This window comes from Montipora foliosa, chromosome 9, assembly GCF_036669935.1.
Source record: "Montipora foliosa isolate CH-2021 chromosome 9, ASM3666993v2, whole genome shotgun sequence".
Lineage (NCBI taxonomy): Eukaryota > Metazoa > Cnidaria > Anthozoa > Scleractinia > Acroporidae > Montipora > Montipora foliosa.
This window is the reverse complement of record NC_090877.1, coordinates 21505068-21518584: the sequence shown is the minus strand read 5'-3', so window position 1 is coordinate 21518584 and position 13517 is coordinate 21505068. Positions and strand designations below refer to the sequence as shown.

Here is a 13517-nt window from a genome sequence, read left to right as displayed (position 1 = left end):
AAGGAGCGGTTAGTGAATGATCAAGGGCTAGTTTTGTTCCTCAGTTGAGTTGTGGTAAGAGATGCGTGAACGCAGGCTGAGCGTGTTGCTAGCAGAACATCATATGTAAATTTCCTTCTGGTTTGAGAACAAACCTTTTGAAAGTGCTTCTTTGTGTACAAGTTTTTTTATGATTGCGGCGTGATTAAAGGAAGTTTTGCGCGGACTAAAACGTCCTTGAGTGATTTTTCCTCCCTGTAAGGTACAATCGAGGGCTGTTTAAAGATATCGAAATCCAATATGGCGGACAACAAATCATATTGTTCCTACTTTCCCGCCACCGCAGCAAGATTTTTTCAAAACGAAAGTCTCAAACATAACGTTTTTAAACTGCCCTTGAGTCAGAAGTCTTTTATGTGTTTTCAGAAAAGATAAGCACTGCAAATTTTTATTCGTATTGAGCCCAAGTAGTTTAGACCTCATAAACATCATCTCCTGTACATGTCTTGACTCTTCAAACAATGAAAGTAGCCGGCGAAACCTGACAGAGAAGCCGGCGAACTTCGCCGGCTGCCGGCTCTTATATACAACCCTGTACCAGAAAAATAATTATATGAAGCACCGACAATAATATTATTGTTGGTCAGCTATGACCACTAAAATACACCTCTTCTTGCAGTCAGCTGAATGGCAGAAGTTTTTTAGGTAGTTTATTAGTACACAGCCAGTAACATGGCTGCTTAACATAAAAATTAATGTAAAAGTTACTGTACAATGCTTTTTTTTTTCAGGTCTAAGCACTCTTTTCCTCTATACATCTGTCTACACTCCCCTGAAGAGGATTAGTATTCTAAACACATGGGTGGGGTCAGTAGTTGGAGCACTGCCTCCCTTGATGGGTTGGGCAGCTTGTACTGGTGGCTTGGATGCAGGAGGACTTATTCTAGCTGGGATTCTTTATTCTTGGCAGTTTCCTCATTTTAACGCTCTCAGCTGGAATTTGAGGGCTGATTATTCAAGAGGTAAGTATTCTTTTGACGTTCATTGTCATCATCATATATTTTTTAGTGTAAGTAGCTTGGTGTAGCTAATATCTCCAAGTATTTACCCTCCCAAACATGATATACCGCAGAGGACAGACCACAACACTGAGAACTCCATGCCCTGCTCTTTGCTAGTAGTGTGTGCGTTCTTTGTTAGAATGATCATTTCAATAATTGCAGTAAACACCCGCATAGTAGAACCTAGATTTTACGAACCTGTTCGGCTAAAAATTTCATTTTAGACCACCCTTACATAAGAACCAGGTTAGCCTAAAAACCTAGACAGGTTCTTATTTTAGAAAATGACCTTGAAATTTGAGGAGACTGGAACAAATTGCACTTTAAACTGCACAATCTCTTACTTGGTTATGAAATATAAAGGTATCAGTGTCCTCATCAGAGGAAATCAGTCATACCATAATAATAAAGTTAAAGACAAAATACGATAGAAAATCGAGCAATTTCAGTTTTTAGTGGACAAACGTCTGGTAGCAGAATAATACTAAGTATTTTACACTCCTTTTTACATTTTCTTAATCCTTTCACTCCCAATAGTGCCACTTGTAGATTTTACTCTGTCTAACGCCAGACGATTTTACTCGTCAATGGGGAACCCCACGGGGCTGAAAGGGTTAAAGCTAAAGATATAAATATTTGCCTGAAATAACACCGAAAACAATTTCCCATGGGAACGAGAAAAATTAAATTTCAAAGGTCAGAGAAATTGTACAAACACAGGTAGAATTTCGTCATCAGTTTCATTTCACCAGCACTTTCAAGTGTTTCTTACGAAGTTCAACATTAGTTTTTGACATATGGTGTTTCTAGAAATGATTTTTTTAGAAGATATTTAAAACAGTAGTACAGACGTTTGCAATACGATGTTGATAATCTTGGTACTAGGTTTTTGTCCACTTGTTACTCGAACTTCTGGTGGATTCCGTCTTAATATCTTTTGCGGAAACAAGAACCAATTTAAGAACCTACATAGCCTAAAACTACTGTAAATACCAGGTACCATTTTTATAAGAATCTATTTAACCTAACTTACATGCGGGTGTTTACTGTATTAATTGAACAACTTATGCAGTTGCAAAATAATGAGCAGCTTTCATAGCTCAGTTGGTAGCACACTGCCCCGGCATCGTAATATCGAGCTAAGTGCGAGAATCACTTCTTTCATTCACCCACGGTTGGTATATGACATTTTATGCCTTCTACGCCATTGATGTAGATAGATAGGTAGGTAGGTAGGTAGGTAGGTTTGTATTGTCAGAAGAAAGCCTTTTTAATACATCTTCAAAGGACAGCCTGAATTTCAGCTGCCTCTTATGAACTCGAGATTCCATTCCTGTCTTTGACTCTGTGATCTATTCTCGTTGTCCCTTTGCAGATTGCCAAGCAACTAGCTTACCATCTTTCTTATTACACTTAGGGCGCGTTCGATTGACCCTATTCGGGAATAAGAATACGTGGCGTGATAATTAAAACGGAATGTTTGGCGCGTTTCGAAGCAGCAAGGATAATAAAAATATGTTTAAAATAGCATTTTAACGAATGTTTGACGATTTTAACGTGAATCTCCGTAAAAAACGAAGGATTTCTAACTTATATTCCATGTATTCCTATTCCGGAATACGTTGAATCGAACGCACCCTTAAACTAAGGTACCGTGCATGCCAAAAAAAAGCATTCGAGGGAGGGGGGCATCCCAAAAAAATAAGAAAAAAGAGGGGGGGGGGGGGGCACGTGAAACATTTTTGTAAAACTTTGAAATGGCATAATGTGTTAATATTAAAAAGATTGCTATAGAACATACATAGCAGGCAGGATAAAATTTAGTACAAAGTTTCCTTCTGCTTTAAAATAACGTTTGACGACGAAAAATATTATTTTGTAGCCACTAAAGAGAACTTTAAACTAACACTGAACATTTTCTAATGCAACTTTTACTGGCACTCATCTTCATCTTCACTCTCGTCGAGTTCTTCTTCGCAGCTTGTCCTGCTGTGGAAGTCATTTTCAGCAATGCTTTCAGTCAGAGTGTACTCTTCAGGGTACATGAAGGTGAAGGTTGGTGGTGATTCTGCTTCTTGCAGCGTTGATGAAATAATTGTCTTCCAAGAGCTGTGCGATGTATGGCCCATCTCGTCTAAATAACGACATGGCATCATCCTCAACTTTAATACACTTTTCCGAGACGGCCAGCCCAGGAGGGTACAGCCTAAGAGGCATTGGGAAAGATCATTTCCTAGCGGGTTTCCAACACAGATTCCATAAACTCGTTGGACATTGTTTTCAGTCTGCTTCCTCTTTCTTTCATTTGACTTTCTGCGGTTTTCGTTTTCCCTTCTCCTTTTGTTGATGTGCTATTTGAGTATGCCCTTGAATATGCTGTCATAAGTTCCCTCTATATTTTCTAGTTCTTCCATGTCCTGGGTGACCTTTGTCAACTTAGCTTCTATACATTTGATCTGTTTTACATTGAAAGTGTGGGCAAATTCTTCGCCCTGCTTTAAAGCAAGCCCATTGAACTGAAAGAGTGTGGAATCGTGTTCCTTCACATCTTTCAACTTGACATTCAACTTTTCCATCATTCAACTGTGCTCTTTGATGGACAAGTTCAGTTTTCTTCCATCACTGCGCTTTGACTGGCACCCTGGCTTGGACAACTCACTCGCCCTTTCTGAACAGCCATCCGCACTTAGAAAGGAAGCTTCTTTTGCTTGTAGGATGTCAAACTGCCTGGATCGTTCAGCTGTAAACCTTTTCTTAAACAACTCGTCGCTTTCGCGATTATTGCGCATTTTGGAATGAGCCTCTTTCATCTGCGTTGCTCTATTTGCAGATAAGTTTATTGTCAAATAAAAGTTTGTGGTGGATTATCTTCAGCATCTTGTAGTGCTGGAATTTAAAAGGAAAAAGAGCAGAAGAAAAGGCGGAGGAAAGTAGGGAGGGAAAATATAAGTAATATGAGGATTATCCTTGGACTGAGTTGTTCAGATGAGGAAGATGCCAATGATAGGAGGCCAAAGGGGGTGGGGGGGGGGGGGGGGGCAGGTAAAAAAAATTGGTAAGCTGATGGGGGGTCATGCGACTTTTAAATGGTGCTTCCCAAAAACAAAACACGAGAAGAAAGCGAGACAAAAATGCGAGAAATTTCCATCTGACGCGAGCAATATCGCGTCATTATCGCATAAATTATAAATTTCTGTGTCTCTCCGCTTAAAAATTAGCCAATGAGCGCGCGAGAATTTTTGCAGTCATTGTAAAAATGGGATTAGCTTAAATTGAAGTACTCGTTGAACACTGAATCTTTTAAAAAGAACATTTAAAAAATAGACCTAACGTCATTTTTAAACAACAACGATTGTTGCTGTAACCTCCGCAATTCTTAGAGACTTCTGATTAATGTCTATTGTCTTATTTTGCACATTTTCATTTGATATAGATATATTTAACAGTTGTATATATTATTTTGACCTTTCATTTATATATTTTTCTTATTCTGTTGTCCCCCCAATTAGTTGTAAAAACTAAATACATCGACACATTTAATAAGTATTTCTACATTGAATGCGCCGTTTGCTCCAGCTGGGATTGGTCGAAGTAATTACTTTGGTATTTGTTGTACGACACTCAACTGAAAACCGCTCATATATTTATTATTATTGTAATAACTCGTGGTATTTTTATTGCATACAATGCAGCTGGGTATCGGATGATGTGTGTTACAAATGCCCCACTATGCCGTCGTGTTACGTTGAGACACTGCTTGGCACTGCTTGGTCTAACTACACTCTTACCAGTTTGTGGAGTGACAACATGGTGGCTGGCTTTAGACTCTTTGCCGTTAAATGTATGGCAGACTTACCTTGGCTATCGATTTTACAAAGACTCAGACTCAGGATCTGCACGAAAACTGTTTCGATTCAGCCTGCTGTACCTTCCGATTCTTATGCTTATGATTCTTCTTCATAAGAAGCAAAGAACTGAACGAGAAGAGGGAATTTTGCAAGCAACATAACAAGCGGGATTGTGGCTTTTTAAAGAGAATTTTTATGACGCAGATTTGACTCTTGGTAGTAAAGCGATTTTGAACAGGGTGGCTCAGTTTTCAACATCTTAAAGATGTCTCTGGAGAGCAAATGTTTGAGACACCAGAGTGGCGTTCGTTACGTCCAGGCGCGGATCCAGGATTTTGAAATGGGGGGTGAATTTTTGTAATAATGTAATAGAACCAAAGCCTGGTTGAGGTGTTTGAGGTCTGTGCAAGAAGGGGGGCTCAGAAAAAGGAACGGGGGGGGGGGGGGGGGGAAAATTCACCCATTCCACCTTCCCTGGATCCGCGGCTGATGTCGTATAGCATGAAAATGCTACAAGGGAAGCTTCAAAACCTAAAGTATTGTATCACCAATGGCAATATAGGCACAGACATCACATTGAGGCATTTACAACGCAAAGTTCACGCATTCACTCTGAGTTTTCGTCCACAGGTACAGTAAAATACATTTCCAGCGCTATTTCTGTTGACAGCAACAATTTGTTGAATTGAACTGAAACTTGTTTGAAGTAATTTGAAGAATAAAGTCTTCATATTTGATTGTCATTTGTCGCGCCATTGAACGTGCTTCTCTCTATAATTTTACCTTTATGTGATAAACACATAACAACAATGTGCCCTCGTGCAGTTAAGGATTAAATTCACTTGTACTTTCAAAGTGCCATGGCCGCGTTGTGAAAACTTTGAAAATACGCGTGAAATTAATCGTTAACTGTGCGAGGGCACATTGCGATTTTATATACTTGTCTTAGCGTCGCGTTTACGCGAAAGTTAATATAATAGTGGAGTACAATTCAAAATAGGCCGAGGGCGAACGGCAAACCTCAACTTGTCATAAAAGCACGAAAATTATCTTGTTGTTGGGGCCTGTTTACTTGGAGGGAGGCTAACCGAGCTACCCTGGGAGAGCCAACTTCTCATACGTTTGTTTAGAAAACGCATTGAACCGTTTACGTGCTAGACAGGGTAACCCGCCTTCCCGGGGGACCCTGTCTACTTGCCCGCGGCACCCCTTTAGGCGGGCTATACAATTCAATGATTCATACAATGATTTGCTATCAGTCTCTCCCCACGGGGCTTTTCAGGACTAATTTTACAATATTTTTGTGGGGGACTTTAGCCAGACTGCTTGTTACGCAGTTTACAATTAATTTTATGGAAGTGAAAGATGCCCCCGTCCAGCTTAGGTTAGACCACAACACCGGGGACTACGTCCCCTACTCTTATCAAACAGTGAGTGGGTACTTTTTGCCATGTAAACGGTTCGTGCCGGGTTACCTCGGCTACCCGAGTTGAGAATACCACGAAAACATGGCGGCGGGAAATTGCCATCCTGGGGAATGGGGAGAGCGTGCCCCTGCTGGCCGAGTTAGACCTGGTTAGGACGGTTAAAACATAGCCTGCGTCCAGTGTGCTATCTTTTGAGTGGCCAATAAGCACAACGAATAAGATGACGGACAAAAGAAATGTTTTGGCGGTAAGTTTAATTTTCACTTGTTCCGCTAGCAGCCGCTTTTCAGTGTTTATTGCATCGATCTTTTCAGATTCGCTGTCATTCCGTTCGGCAGATGTCACTGGTAAGTGATAACAACGCCGTATTTGCGCGGTCTTCTCACCTCGGTTAGCCGGTGTAACCCGGCAAGAACCGTTCACATGGCAAAAGGATAGCCGGGTAACTCGGTTAGCCGGGGCACCCTCCTTCCATGTAAACAGGCCCTAACTTGCTCTCTGTAATGGAAAGTTTATTAATATCTGCAGACAACAGGCAAGAAGTGAGATACTGTAACGATCAAGTTTCTGTCATTTTTGGCAAAAGGTGATGTAGAACATGTGTGAACTTTATGCTGGAAGGTTTACAATATATTACATATTGTTCTGTATTTGCATAAATTAGTTAGCCATGTGCTTATAAGCGGAGGAGGCTCGTTTTCACTTGGTTGGGAGTTTTCATTCAATAAACGAGTGTGGTTTTGTTGTCAAGAGTTGTCTCTTCCTTCAAATCCGACACGTGAGAATTAACACACATAAAAAGGTTGCTCGTTTTTTAATGGACATATAGCTTTCAATGTAAAAAGATTCCCTTTTTCCGTGCGTTTGTTTAAGAGTAAATCACAGATGACAACAAAATGAGTAAGAACAAGAAAATAGAAAATCCACTGTCGCCGATGGTTTTGCCATAATTAAGATGAACGAAAACGGCAATTGCGGAATTTATTTGTTCTGCGATAGAAGGCCAGGATGTCAACATTAAGAATTCGCGAACGCCGGGACTTAAAACGTGATGCTCAACGAGTTTGTCTATGAAATCATAAGGGTCTCTGAACAGTCTCTTGGCGGAGACGAAACGCCGCGTCAGACTAGCCACGAACATTTCACAAGTATTTCACGATTGTTTTTATTTCTTTTCCACAACAAAAAAGGCAGAACATTTTATAGTGAAGTTATTGTGTCTGTCCTTTAATGCAGTTAAGGAAATGAGAATATCCGATTGGACATAAGGTCGATTATGTTAGGGTTTTTTGCTGTAATTTTCAAAGAGCCCTCTCTGGGGTCTCGGCCGAGGGCAATATACGTTGACCGAGGGAATTGCTCAGCCCCGCTCTCTCCTGTTACTATCAAAGCCATCACCAGGTAGTTGACAATAGTGGGGTTTTCACCCCGGAAATAAAACAGAAAACCGAGACAACTGACAAATAAGAGGTGGTCTCCAACTCGTTTGTCATTGTCAATATATCATAAACGAAAGGTATTCTCACACCGCTTAATTAACACAATCCCTTTCCTTTCAGCCTTTTAAAAAAGTATTTCTCTGGACATCTTCCATCTTAGTCATGTTTTTTAGTTATTTGACTCATCCTCTGATTGGAGTTTATGAGTCAAATCTTTCTCTACTTGTTGCTCAAAGTTGGTTCTTGGCCATCTCTTCAAAACGGCCATGTCCTGTACATTCAACAAGCACCTGTTTCCTCACAGCGGTGGCAAGCGCAAATATTAACAAGCTTTATTAATTATTGTCCTTCTTGTTCTTCTGGACGTCATTGTTGGGTAAGGTCATAGTTTTTCACTGTAGACGTACGTTATCCTCAGAAGTCTTGTTTTGAATTAGTCCAAGAAGAAAATGTTGTTGAACTGTGTGATGCCCAGTCTCTTCACTTCTTCTGAAAAATTGAAGACCAAAGAAATAGGCCATTTCCGAGTTCATGTCTGCCTCCTCTTGAAAGCGAGTCTAAGTGCGAAGTTTTTGTTATGAAAATTAGTTTTCATTCAGATGTAAAGTAGAACTAATTACCATCACAAAAACTTCGCACTTAAACTTTCAAGATAAGGCAGACATTAATTCGGAAATGGCCTATTAACTAAGCGATTTGTCGGAGCTAGGTTGCGCATGGGTACAAACAAACCTCGCGTTGCTGCTTCAGCAGGGGACTGGAATGGATACTCCGACACATGTGGGAGGCGCGGTGGCCTCATGGTTAGCGTGCCCAACTCCGGATCAAAAAACTGATAAATGAAGGATTGGGTCCGACTGCGTGAAATTTCAGGGTTTTCAAAATGACACTTTTGAGGCAAGTTCTGCATCAGGTGTAGGCTTTTTTACACTACTTGATGAAAACAAAATTTGGAGTTAAACTCCTTTCTAGGCATTGTATTGCAATACGTGCAGTGTTGCTAACGATACTGAAACCAGAAATTAAATTGCCACTCACAACAAATACAAAGTAGACATGAACTTATCGCAATTTCAATGAATCAACGAGCGTAATGCAAAATCCTGCGCACTTGCATAGTCATAACTTGAAAAGTCCCGAAGTTGAAGTTGCCGTGCGAAATTCGGCGAAATTCACGCTTAACAGTAAAACTAGCTGACGGGAAACAAATTTTTACTATCATTGTACAGTTCGTATTTTCCGTTTTTTTGAAATCGCACAGTAACGCAAGTCCTACGTTTCATTTCACAAAGAAATGAATTACGTGTTAAGGTTCTCCACCGCATTACTTCTTTCTCTCAATCTGGCCTTCTCGAAACATTATAATTAGTTCTGACATTTCTATATTTCCAGTAATGTCACACAGCAATACCAAATTATTATTTTTTCTGAACTATTGTATTCCTCTTAAGCTTATCTCACACCTACTAGCGGGTCAACACTCGAGGCCTTTTTGAAATCTAGCGACCTCTTTTGTCAAAGTTGATTCAAACAGTTCGACTCCTGGATAGGAAAAACGTCATTTAATGTACCATTGACAGAAACTTACCATCGATTTCTATGAGATTGGCATTTTTTTGGTTTAAGATGACAAACAGTTCTCGTTGATCTGATTTCCTTCCGACAATCCAGCAATCGAACATGGTCTTTACAAATGTTTCACCGTCTTCCTGGAAACTGTAAATCATTCTTTTCGTTATTAAACGCTACAGACTACATAGCCGAGCACAACGTCTCTACAAATTGGACAGACGTCAAAATAATGATATCAAATGAAAGCGGATCAAACTGGACACGAAAAAGGAAACCACACTTTTCACATCATCACTAGGTTGACTGAAGACCTCTTCCTATTCACTCACAGAACTTGTGTTCCCATGGAACCGAAACACATACTAGCTTTCGATGATAGGGGTTAACCCAGAGTGCCCAAAGAGCCGACAAATTCACCCCAAACGAAATGGAATGGAACCCACGAAAAAGTTGCGATAAAAACAGAAACGATAAACATACAAAAGAAAAACAAGCAAATACAGACTCGCTGCGTCTTCCAATTTCTTTCTTTCAACAAGTAAATTACCTTGCGAAATCCGCGCTTATGTCTCCCATTAGCCGCATGATTTCGGGTGCAACACATGGCAGCGACGATTTCCTGGAGTGAACTGAAGACTTCTGTGCGAGATTCATGTGATTGAAGTATAGATAACGGTACTGCTGGTCTGTGCTAAAGAAAAACATAAGGAAATTAAATACAAGTGAGGTTCCTTAATACACTTAATAATCGCCTTGTCAAAGCCTTTAGCGAAATCCAACAGTGCGATGTCAGTTTTTTGGTTACTACGCAGATGTGAATTCGTGTTGTTTATCATAGAGTATATCGTTACGCTTCAGATGGCTGCAGACGTGTTTAGAAACTATACGTAGTTTTTAGATGTTCATTAAAATTAAAATTATTTTTCTGTAACAGTATGCTCCACTTATCTCTTTCGAGTCAATGTATGATAGTAAGATAAGGCGGTAATTTGCCGTATCATGACTCAATCTCCCTTCTAGAATTCTGTTGTAAAATTGACCTGTTTCCAATCCCGTAAAACCTTTCCAGAGTTCAGAGAATCGTTAAAGATGGTTGTAAGAACTGAAACCATATTACGGGCAGTTTTCTTGTCTTACGTCTAAGCATTTGCTCAGGAATGAGGCCATTTCCCCGGTAGGGGGGGAAACTCGATATATCCCTGGGTGGGGAGGTGTGGCGCGGCCCCTCATACCCTGACTCTGTTTATGACAAATATCGCAGATTTTCCTACCCTGTTTGAGACAGAATTCCGATTTTTGATACCCTGTTTAAGACATTTTATGTGCCTGGTACCAATGCCAAAGTCCACGGAAGTCAATATTAATTAACAAGGGCTTGTAAAAATTTTGCTGTTTATCGTCCGAGAAAAGATATCCAGTTTAAGACAAAAATTGATAAATCGATACGCTGATTAAGACAAAAAATGATAAATTCGATACCCTGTTTAAGACGAAAATCCCGAAAAACATACACTGGCTGGTCGCACGAGCAAACTTTATGTGTTGTACGTACGTTTGTTGCTTCTTTGCACTTTGCTCACCAATAACATTAGCCAGTGTTGTTAGTTGAGGTCCGATAAAGTTATCAATCTTTTTATATAAATCTAGACTTGGGTATGGGTCTGAAAAACAAACAAGAAAACGAATACTTAGATTGTCACAAGATGGGAGAAAGGAAAGTGAACATGGAAGTGTTTGCATCGATATTTATTTTTGTTTTTATCGGTCCACTGCTACGCTACATGTTCTGATGATTATAACTGTCTTCTTCTATCTTGCCACCCATCGCCATTAACCTTCATAGTTATCGGACTGAAGAGCTTGTAATGAACCACGTTAGTTGCTTTTACAGGCGTCGGTTCAATCTCGAGACAACTGCTAAAACTCCATTTTATTACAGTTTTTATCCAGTGTATTACCTTCACATATTTTGAGTGTTCCCTTGACCAAATATGGTAAGGTTATGATGGCGTAATAGTGAAATGATTTCAGATAAACCCCATGTGGATCTCTCAATCATACAATGTCACTTACCAGAGATCATTAAGCATATTGTGGCTTCAAGTGCCTGGCAAGAGACGAAAAGGAAACAAAAGCATACCTCAAGCATTTCCAAACATAAGGAGCAGTCGTGGCTCAGATGCCTAGTGCGCGGCTTTCGGAGCGAGAGGTCCCCGGTTCGATCCCCGGTGACTTCAACGTCTGTTTCGACTTTCCTCTGATCGGTGTAGCTATAGCTTTAAATTCCCTTAAAACGGAGCACTTACAGAGGGAGGGGGGTAAAGGGCGCACCTTCGGCTTCCATTGATACCAGTTTCGTAACTGAAGGAACTACCGACCTTAAATAAAGTGACTTTACCATTTTTTTTTTTACCTTCCTTCGTTAGTCCAACAAATTGACCTGCTCCCAACTGTGCGCCTTCATAGCTCAGTTGGTAGAGCATTGCACCGGCATCGCAGAGGTCAAAGGATTTGAGTCCCGCTGAGGCCGCCTGAATTTTATATCTTAATTGTCTATAAGAGACAATTGCTTAAATTGTCCTGATATTAACGTGCGAGCATCGGTGGGGATGTGAAACACAGAAATGGGTCTATCAATTGTGTTGATATGGTAAACTGACAACCGTAAACAAGGTTATTAGCGTTTTATGAGGCCCTGACAGAAAGGGGGGGGGGGGGGGGGGTTCCGTGTCGCTTGTCTGAATTTTAAAATCACTCGTGTCGGGGTTTAATTGGCTCATTCTCGGTCTTGACGTCACTGTCGGAATTTTTCTGGGAAAGGATGTCTTTTGTCGGAATTTCATTTTATGTGCTGTCGCTACTTTTTGGGCCATGTCGCTTGTCGGAATTTACCCTGTCAGGGCCTCTTTTATACTGAAGGATGGAGCCACGCCATTGGTGGAGATATAGCAACGTGGATAACAAGAACAAATTCTTAGAAAGAAAAGCGTTCGTTAATCCCGTGGAGAGAGAGAGATAGATGATGAAGGCGCAAAAAGTTGTACTTTTCTCCCCTCTATAAAGAAAAGAGAGCCTGATCGCACGTTATGTAGGAACCAGTGCACTATACTATAGAGTGTCTTCACGTGACGTCACGGGCGGCCATATTGGTGTTGCTAAACAATGGAACGGTAGCCATGTTGGTGTACCCAACTAATCCTCTGGGAATTGAGCTCTATTATCATGCAAACGATTTTTTTTTGTTCGGTGGAAAAACAAGGTTACTGATCACGTGAGTGAAAACACTCAATAATTATGGACTAAAAAAGAACCATGGAAAATAGTTCCGAGCTATTTCATTACATTGATGATAATCTCAAGAGAAAAGTCAAGAATTTTCAATAGTCTCCTACAAACGTTATAAGCTTAGATACTCGGGCAAACAACACCTGACCAGAAGAGACGAGGGCACAGTAACTTAATATTTAGTCAAAAAGAAATGTAGTGCCGCGTATACAGTAAGTGTTCCCTCAGCTGCGAGTTAAAACAGACCCTGAATTATTTTGAGACTTAAATATCATTGCTCTTATCAACGTTATTTAATTGAGCAGTAACAAAAAGGAAAGGCTGGAAAATTCAGGCTCGAAAGGGATTTGAACCAATGACCGATGCCGGTGCAAATGAGCCTTCGTGCTAAATGGAAGCTGCTCCCATTTTGTGAAAAAATGACCATTCCACAACTGTGATGACCTAAAAATGGCAAAAATCTCAAAATGCCTCGTCTTTATGTACATGAAAACCACACAAAGTCATATATTCACCTTATAAACTACTAAAACTAGTTCCTCCTGTTCAGAATCTGTATTTACAAACATTTTGGGTGGTGTACTCGGAATTGGCACATCTCCAAGGTCAGCTGGGCCTGTTATAAACCTGAAAGGACAATTTAGCGAACGTTTCCAGTCTTTTCTTCAGTTGGATCAAGGTTTTATTTATTTGTTTATTATTTCCCTTTTTAACCCGTTGACTCCTTGGAGTGAGATACATGTAGATTTAACTCTGTCTAGATAATGCCATACGATTTTACTTGACAATGGGGGGTAGTTCAGGTGTACATTAACTCAAAATGTTTGTCCCCTTTAACAAGGAACTTGTAATTACACCTTAGGAGTGTATTTTTCTCTGCAGCCCTCACTGCAGGTGGAACAAGCA

At 40.3% G+C, this 13517-nt stretch overlaps 3 protein-coding genes across 5 annotated transcripts in view; 1 reads left to right on the top strand and 2 right to left on the bottom strand.

The window, feature by feature from the left end:
• LOC137971003 (uncharacterized) overlaps positions 1–756 on the bottom strand; it is a 2985-nt gene extending 2229 nt beyond the window's left edge. Inside the window, exon 1 of the mRNA XM_068817694.1 lies at positions 1–756. This exon is cut by the window's left edge and continues 2229 nt beyond it. The gene's annotated coding sequence lies outside the window, so the exon portion shown is untranslated.
• LOC137971006 (protoheme IX farnesyltransferase, mitochondrial-like) overlaps positions 1–5631 on the top strand; it is a 17375-nt gene extending 11744 nt beyond the window's left edge. Inside the window, exons 7-8 of the mRNA XM_068817698.1 lie at positions 771–1001; positions 4733–5631. Of these exons, the coding sequence (XP_068673799.1) occupies positions 771–1001; positions 4733–5049 (548 nt within the window). The 3' untranslated portion in view covers positions 5050–5631. The remainder of the gene's footprint in view (positions 1–770; positions 1002–4732) is intronic.
• A 1479-nt stretch (positions 5632–7110) lies between these two features.
• The window catches only part of LOC137971005 (vacuolar fusion protein CCZ1 homolog), a 39891-nt gene continuing 33484 nt past the window's right edge, over positions 7111–13517 (bottom strand). Inside the window, exons 13-18 of one of the 3 annotated variants that reach the window (XM_068817696.1) lie at positions 13127–13238; positions 11400–11433; positions 10879–10987; positions 9874–10017; positions 9343–9470; positions 7111–8240 (exon numbers count right to left, since the gene is read on the bottom strand). In XM_068817696.1, the coding sequence (XP_068673797.1) occupies positions 8188–8240; positions 9343–9470; positions 9874–10017; positions 10879–10987; positions 11400–11433; positions 13127–13238 (580 nt within the window). In that variant the 3' untranslated portion in view covers positions 7111–8187. Of the gene's footprint in view, positions 8244–9342; positions 9471–9873; positions 10018–10878; positions 10988–11399; positions 11434–13126; positions 13239–13517 lie in introns of all 3 variants that reach the window. The other 2 variants (XM_068817695.1, XM_068817697.1) reach the window with 2 other exon arrangements.